At 47.8% G+C, this 18053-nt stretch overlaps 1 protein-coding gene across 3 annotated transcripts in view; it reads right to left on the bottom strand.

Annotated features, from left to right (window-relative positions):
- Positions 1-3997: 3997 nt before the first annotated feature.
- LOC106864815 (T-box-containing protein TBX6L) overlaps positions 3998-18053 on the bottom strand; it is a 30558-nt gene continuing 16502 nt past the window's right edge. For all 3 annotated transcript variants that reach the window (XM_088176032.1, XM_088176033.1, XM_088176034.1), the window contains 9 exons: positions 16011-16337; positions 11813-11957; positions 10725-10827; positions 10119-10283; positions 9659-9805; positions 9076-9146; positions 8218-8309; positions 7704-7896; positions 3998-7117 (listed from right to left, as the gene is read on the bottom strand). In XM_088176032.1, coding sequence (XP_088032158.1) covers positions 6691-7117; positions 7704-7896; positions 8218-8309; positions 9076-9146; positions 9659-9805; positions 10119-10283; positions 10725-10827; positions 11813-11957; positions 16011-16026 — 1359 coding nt within the window. In that variant the 5' untranslated portion in view covers positions 16027-16337 and the 3' untranslated portion in view covers positions 3998-6690. The remainder of the gene's footprint in view (positions 7118-7703; positions 7897-8217; positions 8310-9075; positions 9147-9658; positions 9806-10118; positions 10284-10724; positions 10828-11812; positions 11958-16010; positions 16338-18053) is intronic.

Below are 18053 nucleotides of genomic sequence, written 5' to 3' on the forward strand. Positions count from 1 at the left end.
TAGAAGGGCAGACAGTTCCAGCTCCAGAACCAAGTTTTCTTTAATCAAAGGACATGATTTCCTTGCTAGACATGATGAACTGTGTGTCCTGCCTATACTGTCCACTGATGTTTGTATTTCAAAAGCTACTACATGATCTGATTCTGCCCAGCTGTCTAAAAACAAAATCCAAAACAGACATCCTGTATACCGCTGGGACCTCTTTGTCAGAGCTGTGAACTCATCTCCATCCAGCACCAGGATGGATTGAACAAACTGAAGCACTTTTTTATTGCTAAAGCATAAAACATGGGAATAAACAAGCACCAAAGTGCTACTGATCATTAAAACCAGATGGGAGCCCATTTACTGCCTCCAGCAGCGAGGTGCCATGGCTGCTCAGCTGGGGCCCCCTTGAAATAGGAAACCCAGCACACCATCTGGGAAGTGCTGGATGGCAGTGGCTACAGGCAGCCCCTGCAATTCCAGCATGGAGTTATCTGCACTGTGCTCTCACCACCACCCTAGGGATGACCAAGAGGTGTCAGAGCTCTGGTCCTAGCTCCAGAAATGCAGTCACCCCTGTAAGGTTGTTGCCTACATGAAAATGCCGTGGTAGGGACAAGCAGCCCATCCAGGGGAGGTGGGATGGGGAGAATTACTGGCTGAATTCCCACACACAGACCAGGGACTCGGTGACATTTCAATAGTATTTGTTCAAATGCATAACAGAGAACAATCAAGGGTTCTGGTCATTCCTGTGCAATTCAGCTCCCACATAATGGATTATCCAAGGCAGTCCAGGTCTGACCTTCCTTACCAACCAGTGCTGTCTGGCATGGGAAGTGAAGTGCTACGGTGGGAAGGAGCCAGAGGCTATTTCCTCTCCTTCCTAATTAACACACACACCACCGATAAACACCCAACGAGAACATTCCCAGTCTGTCTACTGGAAACTGGCCTCCAGGAACAGCCCCATCCTGAGCAGCCCCAGCTGCAAGCTGAGCTCAACCCCCTCCCTAGACTGAAGCTTTGCACCTTTGTCTCCAAGGCCATGGCAGGGAGCCCTCCCAGCACCGAAACCGGAGCACGGCATGGGGCCAGGGATGGATTCCTGGGCAGCCCGAGAGGAGATGCAAATGGAGCGGGAGACTGCTGGAGAAGCAGAGACAGACAGATGCTTTTACACTTCAAAGGGAACGGGGCCCTGTGAGGCTTTCAGGAATACGCACAAATCGATAGACTCCTTTCAAACACCGAGCACATTTGCTCAAGTGTGAGGCAATTATTCCCTGAGGATGGAGGCAAGACAAGGCCATTAACAGCCATAAGGGCAGGATGAGGAACATGCGGCTCCAGGAGGAGTGCCAGGCCAGCCTGGGGGGCAGAACTCCGCTGTCCTGGCCGAGCTTTCTCATCCAGGATTTACAAAATGCCCTGTGTGTCCCCAGGGGCTCTATGGGGAGCACATTAGTGTCATTCAGCCTATGTCAGATGCTCAGCACATCCTTTTGGTGAACAGCGGGTTTGATCACATCCCCTCCACTGCTCTAGTTCGCTGCCTTTATCCCCGGAGGGCTGACTTAGGCTTACTGAAGCAATTCCCATTTCCCCCTCACTCGAACGCTGGGACGAGCCTGAGCTGCTCTGGAGAGCTCTGTCTCCACTGAGCCCCTTCTAGATGGCAAAGCAGAGCCCGAACCAGATTGTGGGCGAGCAGAGGGCTGGCTGCTCAGCGTGGGGACAGACCCCACGGTGTGACAGGAATCACGCCTGACTCATCCCTGTCTTCTCTGCACCAGCACTTCCACACAGATTACCCTTAATGCACCATCTCCCAGCAAGGATGTTACAGAGATCACAGGTGCCCGTGCTTTGCGACCCCACAGATGGGATCTGGAGTGACAGTGCCAGCACACAGGAAGTCTCTCCTGTGAACAGCTGCTGTTTTACATGTACAGAGATACGGAAAGTGAGCAGTACTTTATGCCTGGTGCATAACTGATGGGAGTGCCCATCCTGTATCACTGGCTGCCCACTCTGCTTTATGGAGGCATATAATTTACCCTCTTCAGTAAAAATAGAGGAGGAGGAAATAAAAAATCTCAGCATGTCTCCAAAGAACTGTAGGAGATTAAAATTAAATCTATCCATTACACTCATCAAGCAGGGTGCTGTCTGGGCAGGAACACTGTAGTTGTACACCTGCATGTTCAAAGAAAATAAATTGAGTATTAGAGAAGTGTCAGAGGCAATCCAGCACCCCACAGCTAAGTGCTTCAGGTCATAAAACAAACTCACACGACTTGGAAAAACAAAAAAGGAATAACACTAAACTAAGTTGAACAGTAACACTGCTCAACACAGCTGCAGCACCTCTTCTCAACCCTACATCAAAAGTTTGCTGTACCCTCTGTTTAATTTTTGTCTGACACTTCTGCTCAGGCCCAGGCCTCAAGAACGCTTCTGGGTTTGTTCGGGGACGTGCATGTTTGTGCTGTGCAGGAGAAATGCCTTTCCCACTTCCTTCACTATCCCCCGTGTTCCTCCTGCTGTAACGTCCAGAAAGCACATTTAGACCTCGCTGCAGCTCTGCAAGGCAGGACAGTAAAACGCAGCTTACCTGGAGGAGCAGGGAGCCAGGCCAGCAGCAGAGGGCTGCAAACAGAGCCCCGAGGCAGGAACAGGCCTCCCTCACAGGCACTGCGGCAAGGCCGTGTCTCTGGGAACAGCTGAGGGACACAGAACTGGCCACCCCACCACGATCCAGAGGAATCCCTCCATTCCCCAGCCAGCCCTGCACAGTTTTATCCCTCTCTCTTTGCTCTTGGCCACTCAGCGAGTACCTGGAGGCCAAGGTGGGCAGGGACAGGAAGGCACCTGCAGGCACACGTGTGGCCGCTGAGGAGCGGGCAGGGGTGGCACGGAGGGCAGCTCGGATGTGGCTCGGAGCCACTCCCGGTGGGCGACCAGCACTGCTTGTGGCTCCAACCAAACGCTGCTTCCCCTTGCTAAAGAGGCTCCGCATGGATCCCACCCTAGGGCTCGGGAATTAAGTGGATTTTAAGCTCTGCAATAAAAAACTCATTAGACTTGAAAGAATGTTGCTATTCCTGGAAGGGGGGTTTGCGTTGCTTGCTTGGATCGCCTTAAAGTGAGCCTCGACTTGGGCTGAGCACGGAAATGCAGGTGGCAGTCTGCAGGGAGCTCAAGGAGCACCACACACACCCCAGGCCGGGCCGTGGGGTCAGCCCAAAGCCGGCCAGGAGCCCTCTCAGCCTGGCTGTGCAGCAGCAGGTGCTCCCCGAGCCGCAGCCCAGCCGAGCCCCCCAGGCTCCCCTCAGGCCTCCCGCCCTGCCCCGTGAGGGCTCGCCCCGCTCCCCGTGCCGGGAGCTCGGCCAGGCACCGTCCCGGAGCGCGCTGTGCTCCAGCCCGGCACATCCCTGTCCCGGCAGCACCCGGAAACTGGAAAAGCTCTCAGTGAAAGCAGCTGGAAGTTGTTTCTGCAGAGCCAGCGCAGGTGCCACTGAACAGGCCATAGCCTGGACTCGCCGTGTCCCCACAGGGCTGTGGGCACAGCTCGGAGCTTTGCTGCCTCGGCAAGGACTGCAGCATCGGCAAGAAAGCGTTTTTCTGCCATTCCCATCTGCATTGAAGCGGCGTCAGACAAGTCTTAAGGCTGCAAAAACCAGTAGGAGAAACCAAAATAAATCAAGATTTTGATTTCCCATAGGAAATTTACCTAGATCCCATTTATAGTCCATTTGCCCTCCTCCGTATGTAACTTCTCTGCAGGAGAGGAGCAGAAAACACAGAGAAAATAAACAATTTGCTGCAAAGAATTGGTGCAAGAGCCTGAGTCACATCTAGCAGTGTGAGCAGATAACCTGAGGCTCACTGAACACAGTGTGGAGAACAATGAATACCGAGATCAACAGCGTGGCATGCATGTACAAGCTGGCCCCAGGTACCATGACTAAAGCAGAGCACGTCGTGCTTGAGAAAGATGCACAAAACCTACACTTTTGAGTTTATTTTATTAGTCTTAATGGCCTGACTTCCACATGTCTCATTTCCTTTTATTGAAGCTGTCAGAGGCATTACATTATCTCACATGCGTGCAAAACCAGCATCTCAGTCGAGCTCCTACAGACTTTAAATGCCACAGCTGAAGAAAACAAGCCAGTGGGAACTGCAAAGGGAGGGGGCGGGAGCAGAGTCCAGAGCACACCTACAGGCAAAATCTCCAAAGGCTTCCCAAACAAGCCGAGAGCAGTCTCTAATCACAGAGAAAGGATAGGTACTTCTCCAGCAAGCTGGATGATTCACTGGAGAAGGGCAAGCAGTCCTGTTGCAACAGAAGGCTGATGAGTAATTGATGGCTTGTCCTAGGCACAAAGCTGAGTCTTTTACCCCAGTGCAGAGCCGTCTGCCAAACCAGCTCTACCGACAGGCCCAGGGGGCAGCAGCACCTGTACTGCTACTGCAAAGGTTTGAAAGAAACAGCATTGCACTCCTATTTTCACAGGAATTCCCCAGTGCTGCCCAGCTGTCCTCAGTTACTCATCCTCACTGCAGCTTCTCATCCTTATTAGTGCTCTGTGACAGGGAAACACCTCCCAGCTACAAAGATAAAGAAACGGATCCAGCCAGGTAGCCTGTGGGGAATGCATTCTCTCTGTTGTGGGCATGCTGCTGGCCCTGCACATGGTGCTCAAGGCACTCACTCACCTCCCCAGCCATTCTGCTCATCTCATTTCCAAGATGTGAAGGACAGTGGTGGTTGCTACTGATGGCCAGAGACAGCCTTTTACAGCTGACCTGCCTTCACACAGCTGGCATTTGGACAGCAGGAAATCACGATATTTTGGCATTAAAAAAAACCTGCTCCACATTTTGTTTCCCCAGCCAGATTTCTTTTTAAGTGAGTTGCTCATATCCACACGTGTGTCATGCACAGCAGGTACAAATCACTACTGGCCAGGGTGCCATCCGAGAGGAGGCTCACAGGGCATTACGTACATGTACTGTGGCAAAGTCTGACCTTTATTTCAATGCTGCACATCCTCAGATCCTGGGAAGCCCAGGAGAAGTACTCAGCTGCTCTGTACATATCATAATTGTGGTACAAAAGCAGTTTGCAATATACAATTTAAATAAGGAAACAGTCATTGTAGCCGAGTCCACAAATTTACAGGGCTACTTTTCACAGTAATTTTAATAATAACAACATGGCTCAACATCCCTATGCTATGCAGATTCACAATGAGGAGCTGGTGCCCCAAGAACCTGGTGCACAGGCTTTCCCAGTGTCCCTGCACATGGGTCCTGAGGCACTGGGCACAAACCTGCCTGGGTCTGCTCAGAGACATCTTGCTACACACACACACTCTCTCACACGTGTGTGCACACAGAAAACCATCTGGCACACAGGCTAAATGACACACCTCGGTGCCTACTGATGGCTGCAGGCCACATGGCAGCTATTAGCGTGACACGAAAACATTCCCTAAATAACACCTAGCAACATGTCTATCCTCCCTGAGAAGCAATGAGTCTGTCTCAGCAAGTCCCCAGTGCCACGGCCATCTGCACTTGGGCAATCAGGGAGGCCTCCCCCTTCTAACAGGAAGATGAGAAGAATCCCTGCTTGCATGGCAGTGCACGGGCTGCTCCTGCTCAGGATGGGACCAGAGAGGAGGGAGGTGGAACCACTCTGATAACTGAACATGGACAGATCCCTACAGACTCCCAAACAGCAGCGAGATGACTTCACACACTCAAAGAGCAGCACAGGAACCACAACTATAAATTATATTCTCCAGGGGTGGCAGGGAGGAGGAGAAGGACTAAGTTCACAGTGGAAAATCTCCTCTCTCTCTAAAGGAAGAGGTTGGAGTGACACAGCAGCAGTGCTGCTCATGGCCCTGCTTCTGACAACCTCGGAAAGCCCCAGAGGAGCCCCCCACGTTGCACGAACAACCTCCCTCCACCTCCACAGAATGAAGAGCGTGTCACTGACCTTGAATCTAGGGCTGACAGAGGAAGGATGGGCACAGGGACAGGAAGACACCACACACAGCCTTGCTGCTACTTCTGCATGGAACAAACTCTCCCCTGCCTGCACGACCCACTGCTGTGCTCCAGACACACCTTGCTGTGCATTTGACTCTCATCTGCTGCTGGAAGAAAGGTGAGACTTTAGCTTTACTTTGACTATACTATACTGCTCAAAGTTCACCAGGATTGCTTGCTTTCCTCATCTTTGCAGTATGTTCTATGGCCTTTTGGCCACATGGCTTACTGGAAGTCCTCAGCCCCTATCTCTTTGCACCAAGTCCCAGGAGGAAGGGATGTTGGAAACTGCCAAATGCGAGGTGCCAACACTGTGACTGTAAGTTCAGTCTTTAAATACTGTTCTTGCAGACCTGTGGTCTCCTACTCCTGCTGGGAAAAAAAACCACTGCAGAACACATCGGGCTTGACCCACAATGACATGGCTGGGGCCGCCACCAGTTTAACCACTGCTTGTGAAATATGGTGAGGGCTGTTGTGCAAGGAGACAAGGAAGTGAAGGTGTCCCATGCTACTGCTTGCAGCAAATACCTCTGCCTAGTGTAGGCAAAGCTTCACAAGTCCAACACCCCAGAGCAAATTCAATCTCATTTACAATTTTCTTTCAGTTTTTTCACTGGGAAGGGTCCTCCCCATTCACCAGCAGGCGTAGGGGAACAGAGGGTACTGGCTCCACTCTGCCATGGTGCCATGGGCATGTCCTGGAGTTCCTTGTGTGTTGTACTCCGTGGAGAAGGCTGAGTAGCTCATTGCCCTGTACTGGCTGTGGGGAGGCACCACCCACTGGCCCAGGCCCTGCTCGCTGCCATAGGGACTGTACATGGGCGCCCGGGCCCCGGCTTTCCCCACCGAGTCCAGAGCCATGTTCACCACTCCTGTGTAGTCCTGGGGAGGAGGCAGAGGTGGGGGCAGTGGGGGCAGGTTGGTGAAGCCCTCTGGGAGCTGTTTGGAGTCATGCTCAGGCACCATGGCCAGATCCAAGGCGTGGCACCTTGCCCGGAAATCATTCAAGGTCGAGGCATCGCGGCTGGGAAGCTGCTGGCTGTCCCCAGCCTCGTGGAACCTGGGCCCAAGGGCAGAGAGAACAGTGAGTCAGACCTACCAGAGTGGAAAACCACGGAAAACCCACAAAGATCCCCTGGGGAAAGGCAGGGCAAGCTCTTCCCCTTGCATACTGCTTCATCTTATTATTACTGTGGATTTTAGCCCAGGCCTCGCTGTCACACTCACAGAAAAATAAAATGCCAGAGAAGGTGAGTCCGGACTACCTTGGTTCTGGCTCAGTTCTAGTCTGGGCTCACTCACACCCAATTTTGCAATGAGGAAGGAAAAATCACTGGAGTCTTGTCACTCCTCCACCACTTCCTCCAAAGGACACAGAGCTGGCTGGGAGAGCATTTTGGGACAGGGAAATAAAGAACATTACAAAGACATGAGCATGCCCAGAAACGGTGGGTTTGAACTAGAAGTCAAAGGCCATCCTTGGAGCTATGTCCATGCTAACCTACCATCTCTCAACCACATGTGCTGTCCAACAGAAAGGCATGCTCCTCCTATTCCCAACTGGCAGTTTTTCTTAGGAAATACCCAGCAGAAGAGGAGGAATCCCACCAATTAAAGTGCAGCTTTGAGCAGAAGGCAGGACTCACCGGTATGTCTGGTAGGATGGTGTTGGCACTTGCTGCTCTCTGGCCAGACCCTCCCTCTGCTCAGCAGGCACTGGTGAGGCTGCAGGGAAGGCCTGGCTGCTGTTCTGCTCCGAGCCCCAGAAGGGATATCCACTGCTCACCACTACAGGGTTACTCTCTTCCTTCACATCTACATTCTCATCCTTCTCAAAATCTGACTCAAAGCAGGGAAAAGAAAGAATGGAAAAGAATGAGAAAGGGGAAGAGGGAGGCAAGGCTCACAATGGTCTATTGGCAGTTGCAGTAATCACAGGATGGTGGAAGGAAACACACTGCCACCTCCTGCAGCCCTTCTGTTTTAAGGGAATGGCCCCCCAAGCTCCTTTTTGCCCAGATACTGTGGTGGTCAGTCCTGCCCTGTCCTCTCTCCTTTGCTCTGCTACTGCAAGCAGCACCATGAGCTGGAGCAAGGAATGATTAAGCTTAAAAAAACTTTCTGAATATCATTCTCTGTGTTTGTTGTGATGAATATTACCACGTTCCTCAGCAGCAGGCTCCTTTTCCTCAGGCAGCTTCCTCTTCTGGCTCTTGGCTGGACTGGGCTTCTGGCATTTGGCTCGTCCTTCCCTGGAAAGAAACAAAATGTGGGGGTAGCTTGGATGTAAGCTTTTTGCCTAGATATATAGGAAGGGATGCTATTAGGAGGAGAAAGAAAATCCATAACATTTTTAAAGTTTAAGTAAAAAAGAGTCAGCTTTGGCCTCTTTTCATCAGGAAATTTTTTTTACAGGAGTTTTTTTTTTCAGGCATAAAACAAAATCTCAGATATTTTCATAACATTTTCTGCTTGGAAAAAGCCTCCATTTTTTCCTTCTCTATTGCCAGCCTGGGATTGCAATTTAAGCTTTTTTTTCATCTCATCCATGGTTGCCCTCAGACCAAGCAGAAGATCTCACTGATATTGGTATCCATCTTCCCTCTTGCACAAAAAATCTCCCACTGGAAGAGACACTTCCACCCACAGGAAAAGGAGACAAGGGAGCCTCCAAATGTCAGAATCAAGCTGATCTCCAAGAGACCAAATGGTCTGCTGTGGACTCCTGTTATCACTGCTATTCACATGTCAGACTCCAGTCTAGCTCCAACGTGCAAGGGAATGCAGGTCTCAAATTTGTCACACCTCCCACATCTCTGTAGGAATTGTCACCTCCCACTCCCCAAGTCTCTTGAGAAGAGGCTGCACAGAAGGACATCACTCCCAGATACAGGGAAATGCAGTGTGCACAATGCAGCAGGCTCAGCAGAGCTGGCTGGTAGTTTTGCTCAAAGACCTTGGGCAAAATTCACAAGTGAACTCCAGCTACAAATAAATTAAAATGAAAAAGCAGCTTACCTTCGAGTGTTCTTCCCATGTTCACGGAAACCTTTAGCAAATGGATTGTTGTCAATCTTGAGCTTTGTAATCTTTAAATGAAAGGAACAACACTGAGCATCACAGTGACTGGTTGGCTTCTTCAGTGTTCCAAGACCTTCACCTCAGTATTTATCACAACAGATAAACTGTGTGAGGGTTTTGGACATGGCCTTGCCACAGTATCTCAGCTCTCCCAGCAGCTCCCATCATTGATCAGGAGCTGACCCACAGAGAGAAATGACCTTGTCAGGGTCAGCAGGGATTTGGGTGTGATTCATCTAACTAGAGAAATATACAGGGTGAGCATCTGTATCTGGACCTGCAGCCATACTTTTTAGTGCATTTGGAGTTCTGTGTCACTGACAGTGCACTCAATATCATCAAGGTTCATGACTCATCACAGAGGAGATGTTTTCCACAGGAACCACAATGTTCCTATTTCTTCCCACTGTCCACCACAGGTGCCCAGGATGAGCAGACAGGAAGGAGACACCTTCCTTTACAGGAAATTTTACAGACAGCATTTCACAGTGTGTCCAGAAGCAGAGCCTGCACACTGTACCTGCTCGTTCTGGTAGGCAGTGACAGAAGTGAAGACAGTCTCAGGGAAGCTGAACACCTGGAAGATGCTCCAGCGGACACTGAAGAGATCATCAGCCTGCACGATGTGGAAGCGCGGCTTGTAGCGGTGCATGGAGTGCAGGATGATCTGGGACAGACAAAGGACAAGGTTACCATGTGCCACCACTGCCAGCACACTGCAGGTCCCCTGTGGACACTCCCAGGACAGCCATTTCTAACCAGAGACTCCTGCTGGGGTTGGTGTCTCCAAGCCCTGCAGTGCCAGCACAGAGCCACGCTTCCCTAGCAGGGAGCTGAGAGGGCACAAAGGTTGGCTGAGGGAGGAAGAAAGGGCACTTGAATCTCTTTTAATTTCTACATCATTTAATTGTTCACAAATCCTGCTTATTTCCCACAAAGTTCATCTGTAATGAATTCCAAGAGAGCACAGCACAACCTACATGCCCATGTTGATCCAGAGTGTTGTTAGTGAGCTTCAGTTTTTGGAAGGAGACAGGTTCTTTCATCCAGTGGCTGCCAGGAGCTGGGGAATCTGGGTGGACATAGGTGCGACAAGGGAGCTGGGGCTCTGCTTTTCCAGCAACTTCCCACTGATCTTTATTCCACTGTGAAGGGAAAGACAGAAATGTGGAGCTTAGAAAAAAATGCTTTCACTACAGAAAAGCCACAGCAAGTTTGCTTCACTGTCAATTCAGTGCACTCCTCTGAAGCACAAGTAGCCAATTTTTCCTTACAAGCCATGATCATGTTACCAAATCAGCTCCAAGTTTAGGCCTCATTTTTCCTCCCTTTCTCCCAATGGCTGCCAGAAAAGTCCAACATTAATCATGATTAAAACTGTACTCACAATGAAAATTAGTTACCTTTCCAGCTGCTCCCCAAGCAAAACTGACAAATAACTCCAGAGAGGCATAAAATCCATCAATTACTTGTGAACTTTGTCCAAAGAGAATTTATTTATCAGTGTGACAAGTGAAGCATAAAGATTAATCTATTTCAAATAAAGATGAAAAGACAGCATAAATTCTGATATTTAAAGTACTCACCTTGTACCTGAAGTTATCCATTGGCACAAAATCTACCAGCATGAGGTATTTGGCATATGGGATTAAGCCAGAGACTTTGATTTTGCATTGAGGAAACATTCGTCTGAAGGAGAAATGAAAAATTGAGTATAAAGGTTTCTCTGTGAGTGGCTGTTAATGATCAGCATGTCACATTTACTCACTACTGTGCAAAGCCCTGTGAGCAGTGTTTCTCCAGCCAGCCACTGACCATTTGTCCATCTTATTGACGGACTGTCTAGTCCTGTGGGTTTAGGTGGGATAGACACTAACAGGGCAGCAGCCACTGAGGATCTGACACTGTTACTGCTTTTGTTCTTCCAATTCCTCTAACACAGCAGTGGCAAACTTGAAAGGGACTATTTGGAGGTTGCATGTAGTTCCTGGCCTGCTGCAGCTCTCACAGCCCTGGAGGATGGATTAAATCTGAACGTGGGTAGAAAACGTGCTCTCATCTAAGAGCACACCCAGCTTTCTGTTCCCATACTCCTTGCCACTACTTTTAACTTCTGACTCTGCAAAAGAGCTTTGACAGCTACCTCCCTACCCAAAGGGATTATTCCAGCTCACAGCAGCTTTGAACAATACTTTACAGCTTCACAATTCCATCTTCTTTCCCTGCAAGCTCCACAATACATGACTCATTTATACTTCAGTGGAGTCTGCACACACAGATCGTTATGAGTCTGGGCCACATTCTTGTCTGCAAACACAGGCTCAAACCCAGGCCTTTACTGCTCAACTGCTGCTGCCTGTGACCCAGGCAAAGGGAGCCCAGGGCACTTCCCAGAGCAACCTCAAAGTGAAGGGAAGAACACCAGTGTTAAGTGGTGAGATAAGGGTACAGGAGTTTTCTCAGCACATCAGCCCTACAAGTGACCTTTTGCACTTCACAGTTTGGACTTCTATGACACCCTGAAAGTGCAATTCTTCTGCCAGGATCAGGAAGATCTGCTAAACTGGCTACAAAACTAGTTCAAGGGTCACCATTTGAAAAATGAGCACCAGGAGACTTTGACAACAGCTCAGAAGGGTGTGGTGTGTGTGGGCAGCTGTCCTGTGCCCCTTACCTGCCAGATTTGGTGATGATCATCTCAGTTCCTATCTGGTGAAACTTCATCCAGAGCCCCATGTCCTCGAGGGTGACCACGATGGAGCTCTGTGGGAAGGGCTCCAGGCTGGGGGAAGGAAGGGCCTCACACGGCGCTTTCACGTCTGCAAGGAGAAAGGAGAGGGTGACTGCAGACAGGCAGGAGGGGAACTGACCCTCGGGGTCTGGGCACTCTGAGCCACAAGAAACCTCAAAAACTGTTACTTTTCTTCAAAGGATTTTTGTTACTTAGTAGGCTCAGAGGTATGGAGCCTTTTCCAACAGGTTTGGTATGAGCTGGTAGGTGTGTTGTACCAACCCAACCTAACCTCCACTGTTACAAAACCCACACTGGCAGGTAGCCACAATCCACTGTTCTGGTGTGATCAGGCTTACACAAAACAATTTATCAAGAGAGTGCAATGAAAGCTGAAAGGACTGGAAGGATTTTAAGTGCACCAGTGGGTAATGGGAAAATGACAAGTAGGTGGTAGCAGAGGTGAAAAATCCCCACATAAGACAAAGATGAGACAGACAGGAGTCCTAAATGTAAGTGAAGGCAAGAAAAGGAGGCGACAGGGATAGACTCTATTCTGAAAAGAGAATGGCTGGTCTGAACGGGAAGTGGAGATGGGGAGCACTGAGGAGCTGTGAGAGGGGTGGAAGGTGTCTCTTCAGCAGCACACCATGGCAGTGCTGCAATCTGCCTGCTCTTCCTCTGGAGGCACAGGACCGACTGGGGAAGAGGAAAGGGAAAGCATTCTGGAGGAACTGCCTTTGGTGTTGATAGCACCAATCACCTCTCTACAGCTCTTTGGATTAAAAATTTCCTTAAAACCTCCAGTGTGTGCTCTCAGCAATATTGTAAGGCAGGCAAGATTGCTGCTGCTGTACTGAAAAGCCCAGTTCCATTGTAGGTCAGGATGTGACCCAGTGCAGTTCTGCTGGGCTGAGTTCAGACCAGCAGGGCTTTAGGAACACAGCCCTGAGGAGGGAAGAGGAGCAGGGCACCCACAGCAGCAGGGCTGTCCCAGCTCAGGGCCAGCAGGACCCCTCTGGGTGGTGCATTAGCAGCCAGGCACAGCTATTTGTTTAAAAGGCAGATTTTTCTGCCTCTCAGCCTGATCAGATCTTATTCAGAGGACAGCAGAAAAAAGGGAATTTTCATCTTATTACAGCTTTTCTGAGCAATGCCTTCAAAATTGTATTCACAAAAAGTAATTACCTACTTTCAGAGAAATTAGCTTTTTTCACAATGGAACGTCTTTCCACCAAAACAACCCAAGACAAGTCTAAGTGGTTCTTCCCTTAGGATTAAGAAGTAGAAAACATTAAAATGTAATTTTGTCTGTCTGTAGAGGTCTCTAGGCATTTAAAAAAATTCTCTACCCTTTTTTCTGCTTTGATCCAACATTAATGAACTGGCCAAGAAGTGACACCTAGTTTGCTCACCAAGATTAGCCTGTTAACATCTTCTTACTAAAGCTTCCCCCATATCCTCTTGCAAAGACATGAAAGCTGCCATGAGACCATGCATTTGGTAGCTCAGAGCAGCACATGTATCAAAAGGAGTTACAATAAAATTGGGCTGATTTCCCACAGGAGCCATCCAGTCACAAATAAATGCAAACAGGTTTTGATTAGCTAGACAGATGCTCACTCCTTCCCCAAATGAATTTTCGAATTAACATTTCTTTAAGCAAATTCCAATGCCATTAAAAGAGACTACAAGGCAGATCTCAGGAGTCTTTAGTGAGGGGAGATTTCCAATAAATTCGAGAGGAATTGAAGTGAAAGGAGTTCAACACTGAATTAAAAATCAAAGGCAGATGTTATAATCTGGTTTTTACCAAAATGAGCCCACAATGCACCTGTAGGAGCACAATGCTGCAGGAGACAGGGACAATTAAATGTCGCAGCTAAGGTTTTAAAATGCAGTTAATGCCTTTGACTGTGCAGGTTTTGTGTGCACAGGCTGAGGCTGAAAAGCAGGATATGAACAGTCTGCACGAGGAGCTGGAGCCCAGCAATGGTGGGAGCTGGTGAATGGATCCACTCAGCTTCAGCAGGACCCTGCAGTGATGGATCTGTTTGTAGGATCCACTTTGGATTTTGTTTGCAAATTTTGTTTGGATTTTTTTGTTTCCCTCCTAGTTTGTGCCTGTGTAACTGATGGCAAGGCTCATGCACTCACCCTCCCACAAAGATGCCTGAGTGTTGGAATTGTGGCACTGAGAGGTTTGGGCAGTGTCCAAGCACTGAAGGGAACTTGTGTGAGCTGTGCTGTTCTATGGTTTCCTCTTCTGTGCAACTTGATTTTAAAACTGTTATTATCCAAAAGAGATTTAAACCTTTTCCAGCAGTTCTAGTTTTAAATAAAAAAAAATATTCCTATTATCATTGTGTTGGTAACACCATACATGGCCTGTTCAAAAACGTGTTCTTTATGTCCAGATGAGGTTGAAAGGTAGGAAGCTGCAATGGTAAAGGCACTGAAAATTAAAAGATCTTCAATCTATTCTGTGCTTGATTTGAAGGTCCTTATACCAACAGGAGTGGCTTGTGCCACAGTTTCTGTATCTAGAATGAGCTGTACATATCTTTTTGTCATCTTGGGGGCAGAAAGGAAAGAAGGAGAAATGTGAGACAATTTAGTAGTTTTAGGAAGAAGATCTCTGGATGGAAGATTCTGCAATACAATTGCCTCACCTAAAGCAGTTCCTTAATTAATTTTCCATTACTGAGACAATGTGAAATATCAGAAAATTTGCTGCAGCCTTCCCAAAATGTGTAGGATAGGATCTGCAATACTGGGAAAACTCCAATAAGGGAACAAGCTATGCTTACCTTGACTAAAATCCGTTATTATTACGTTTGTTGCTGTTACCTTCCAAGTGAAGCCCAACACTTACAGCTATCCAGTGTCCACCAGGGAGGAATGCACATCAATATACAAAGTTTTCTAATAAATTCATATTGCAAACAAGCAAAAAAAACCCTCCCATGTTCTCTGATCTTCTCAATGTCAGTAGGAACACCCTGACCCTCTGGAGGGAGCCTCATTTCTCAGACCCAAAGAGTTTTTTAGCAATAACAAAAGTATGATGTTTCTACATCTCTCAGATGCATCCAGTCATCACCTGGAACATTTCAGCTCTAGGGGGTCATACACCAGAAGCAACCCAGTAAGAAAATGAGGTGAATACTGCAATATTTGGAACCTTTAACATGAAAATACCATAATACTCTCTACATTTTTTTTCATTGCTGGCCTTTTGTTTCTTAGCTTAAAATTCAAGTGACAGAAATCAGTATGAATCAGATCAACACAGCAGGGACTGAAAAAACCCAAAACAGCAGCAAAGGTGGAAATCATCTAACATATTGCACATATATTTTGTTCATGAATGAGACAACATCTTGCAGAGGAAGAGAAAGGAAGCTGAGGCTGCCCAGTCACCTCTGATGTGCCTATAAACTGGGCCAGGATTTTTTCTGATGTAAATTTAGGGTTCAGTTGAACTGACAAATACAGCACCTCTGGGCTGACCCTTAGTGTCTCAAGGCATCTCTGCCATTGTGCCCAATCCAATCATGCTCCACACAGGAAAGATTAACAGCATGCTCTGAGCTGGACTGAAGGAAAACATAATGAAACCCTAAAGAAATCATACAAATCTTGTGCTTGGTGTGAACCTGGAAGGAGTTGGCTGTGCCTGATTGGGGTTCACACTTTCAAAGGGCATAGGAAATAGGGAAAAAACCTCAAACCCAGAGACTTTGTGCCAGGACTGTTATTAAAAATATGACAAGCATTTCCAAACTTTCTGTGGCCTTCAACCTGAAGAACTCAGTGCTTTGCAGACAATACACAAACAACACCTCCAGCCTTCAGCTGCAGGGTCACACTGCACAAGGTGATGTGGGTAAGGGAGTTTTGGGCACAATTGTGAGCAAACCTTTGCTATCTTACCAAAGATCTTCTAGGGCTCTCAAAAAACACTCAAATGCACCATTTTTCATCTACTCCCATGAAAAAACCCAGTTTTAAAATCCTCTCTAGCCCCACACATTCTTCTATAAATGCTGGTGAGCCCTTCAGGTGCACTTGTTCCCTTTCTGGCATGAGTCTGGGATCTTTCCATGCAGTGAGAAAAGGGAAGGAGCCCTTCACTTACCTGGTAAAGCTTGCATTTTTCCATGTACTGTGACGTCAAGGAGCTTGCAGGGCCAAGAGAGCCACCAGAGTTCTTCCAAGGGGAGCCAAAATAGTCCAGTTCAAAAGCAGGTCTGATTTCCTGAAGCAAGCACAAGCCCTTCCTTCCGAGATCCAGTGTCAAGAGTGAGCGGGATGAGGATGGGACTCCAAGCACAGCTAGCCAAGGTGAGTTCCTGTTTTATGGAGGCTAATGAGCAGGGAGGAGCTTCCCGCCAGGGCTGTCCCCTTGCGAGCCTTTGATGTCCAAAGGGACAAAGAGAGGAAGGATCTGCAGCAATGGCTGGGGCTAGGGGAAGAAAATCAAAGAGAATTAACATGGCTTTGACATACAGGAAACCCTACAGGGGAAATGCACCTTGATTTACTGCTAACACACTTTTAAACAAATAGAGACAAGACTGAAAACATCAACTGAGGACTTGGCTACAAAATAAAAACAAATCCCTTAAACAGCAAGCAGGGATAATTTCTGTTTGGCTCTTCGATGGGTTTGTGATAATTCTCATCTTCAGCACACAGAATCATTCTACTCTTGATTTCTGGTATCAGAACCGGGATGGCCTGGAGCTCATTCCTTCCCAAATGGGAGATTAACAGTCTGTGTAAAGTTTGCTCTCACAACAGGAATGCTGCAGCAACACATGCCTTCACCCACTGATGCCTTCTCCAACAACATGAACACGTTTGATGATATAACATCACTCATCTGCCCAACCTCTGCATTCCCAGCCTTTAACTGCACTTCTTTTCCGGGAAGATCAGGCACTGAGGTTATGCCTTGCTCAAGGCACTGCTCTTACCCAGGGAAGGCTGAGCATTAATCGAAGGGCTTGAGCATTTTCCCTTAATTAGTTTATTCTGCAAGTGTGACCATTAGCTTTTGTGCTTATAAGTGCTTACAAGTGCTAAGAGACAGCAATCAAGGCTCAAGCTCCAGGGCACAGCACAGCCCCTGCACCTCCTGAGGAAGGGGTTCTGTGCATTCACACACAGAAATGGCTGTACTAACATTTACAGGAATAAAAAGTCAAAAAAGTGGAGGTCAAAAGCAGGATATTGCTCTGAACGGGCCAGTGCTGGGTGCTGCACAGCAAATTTAGGAGCTCTGTTCATTACAAAGAACTTGCTATAAGGCTGCATCTCTTTCACTGTCTCGATTTATTCCAAATAAAATAAACGCTTTTTTCTATTTTGTCAGTGATGTTACCGGGACATCTGATCTTCCGTCTGACATACAAAACAAATTTTGAATTTATTTAGTGAGTTTCTACACCCAAACAGCATTCTTTCAGTTCTGTTTTTACTTTCTTTTGGAGCAGACAATGGAAGGACATGCAGAGAGGACAAAGGAGCTTAATCAGATCAGGGACTGACTCCCTTCCAGTGGTATATTGAATTTTAGGCATCCCAGTGCTAGCCAGGGACAGAAAAGCCAATGCTTAGTGTGGCAAGGAAGAATGTTTTAAATAAAAAGGTTGGAGAATTTGGGAAGCCCAGAGGAGGATTTTACAGTAGGAGATGGTCCACTGGCTCCTGGCACCTCTGAAGAAGCACATCCAGCCTTGCTGACATCCCTTTTAAACCACTGGGTAACACAGAAGACTCCAGGCTTTTCTCCCTCAGGTAACTTGGAGACATCCAGAGCTGTGGAGTCTCAGCACCACTGAGGAGAGGAAAACCATGTGGTGGAGAAATGTCAGCTTGTAGCTCAAATGGAAATTATTTATTAAATATGTGGAGAAATAAATCAGAAGGGCAAAGGTCAGCTGAAATGGTATCAAGGTCAGATCTCTGCTTGTGCTGGCACAGCCACTACCAGACACAAAAAAAGATGCAGAAAAGCTTTTTTGTCCTGCTACAGAAGGAAAGCCAGCATTGCATCTGCTCCCCCCTCCATGTCCTGCTTTTCTAATGCTAGTATTTTAATTGTAGAAAGCGGAAAAAGACAACCATAATCAGAATCTGAAAAGGAAAAATAGAACAAAAATTGGGTCAGATTCAA

Source organism: Sturnus vulgaris, chromosome 19, assembly GCF_052056855.1.
Source record: "Sturnus vulgaris isolate bStuVul1 chromosome 19, bStuVul1.hap1, whole genome shotgun sequence".
In the NCBI taxonomy this organism is placed as follows: domain Eukaryota; kingdom Metazoa; phylum Chordata; class Aves; order Passeriformes; family Sturnidae; genus Sturnus; species Sturnus vulgaris.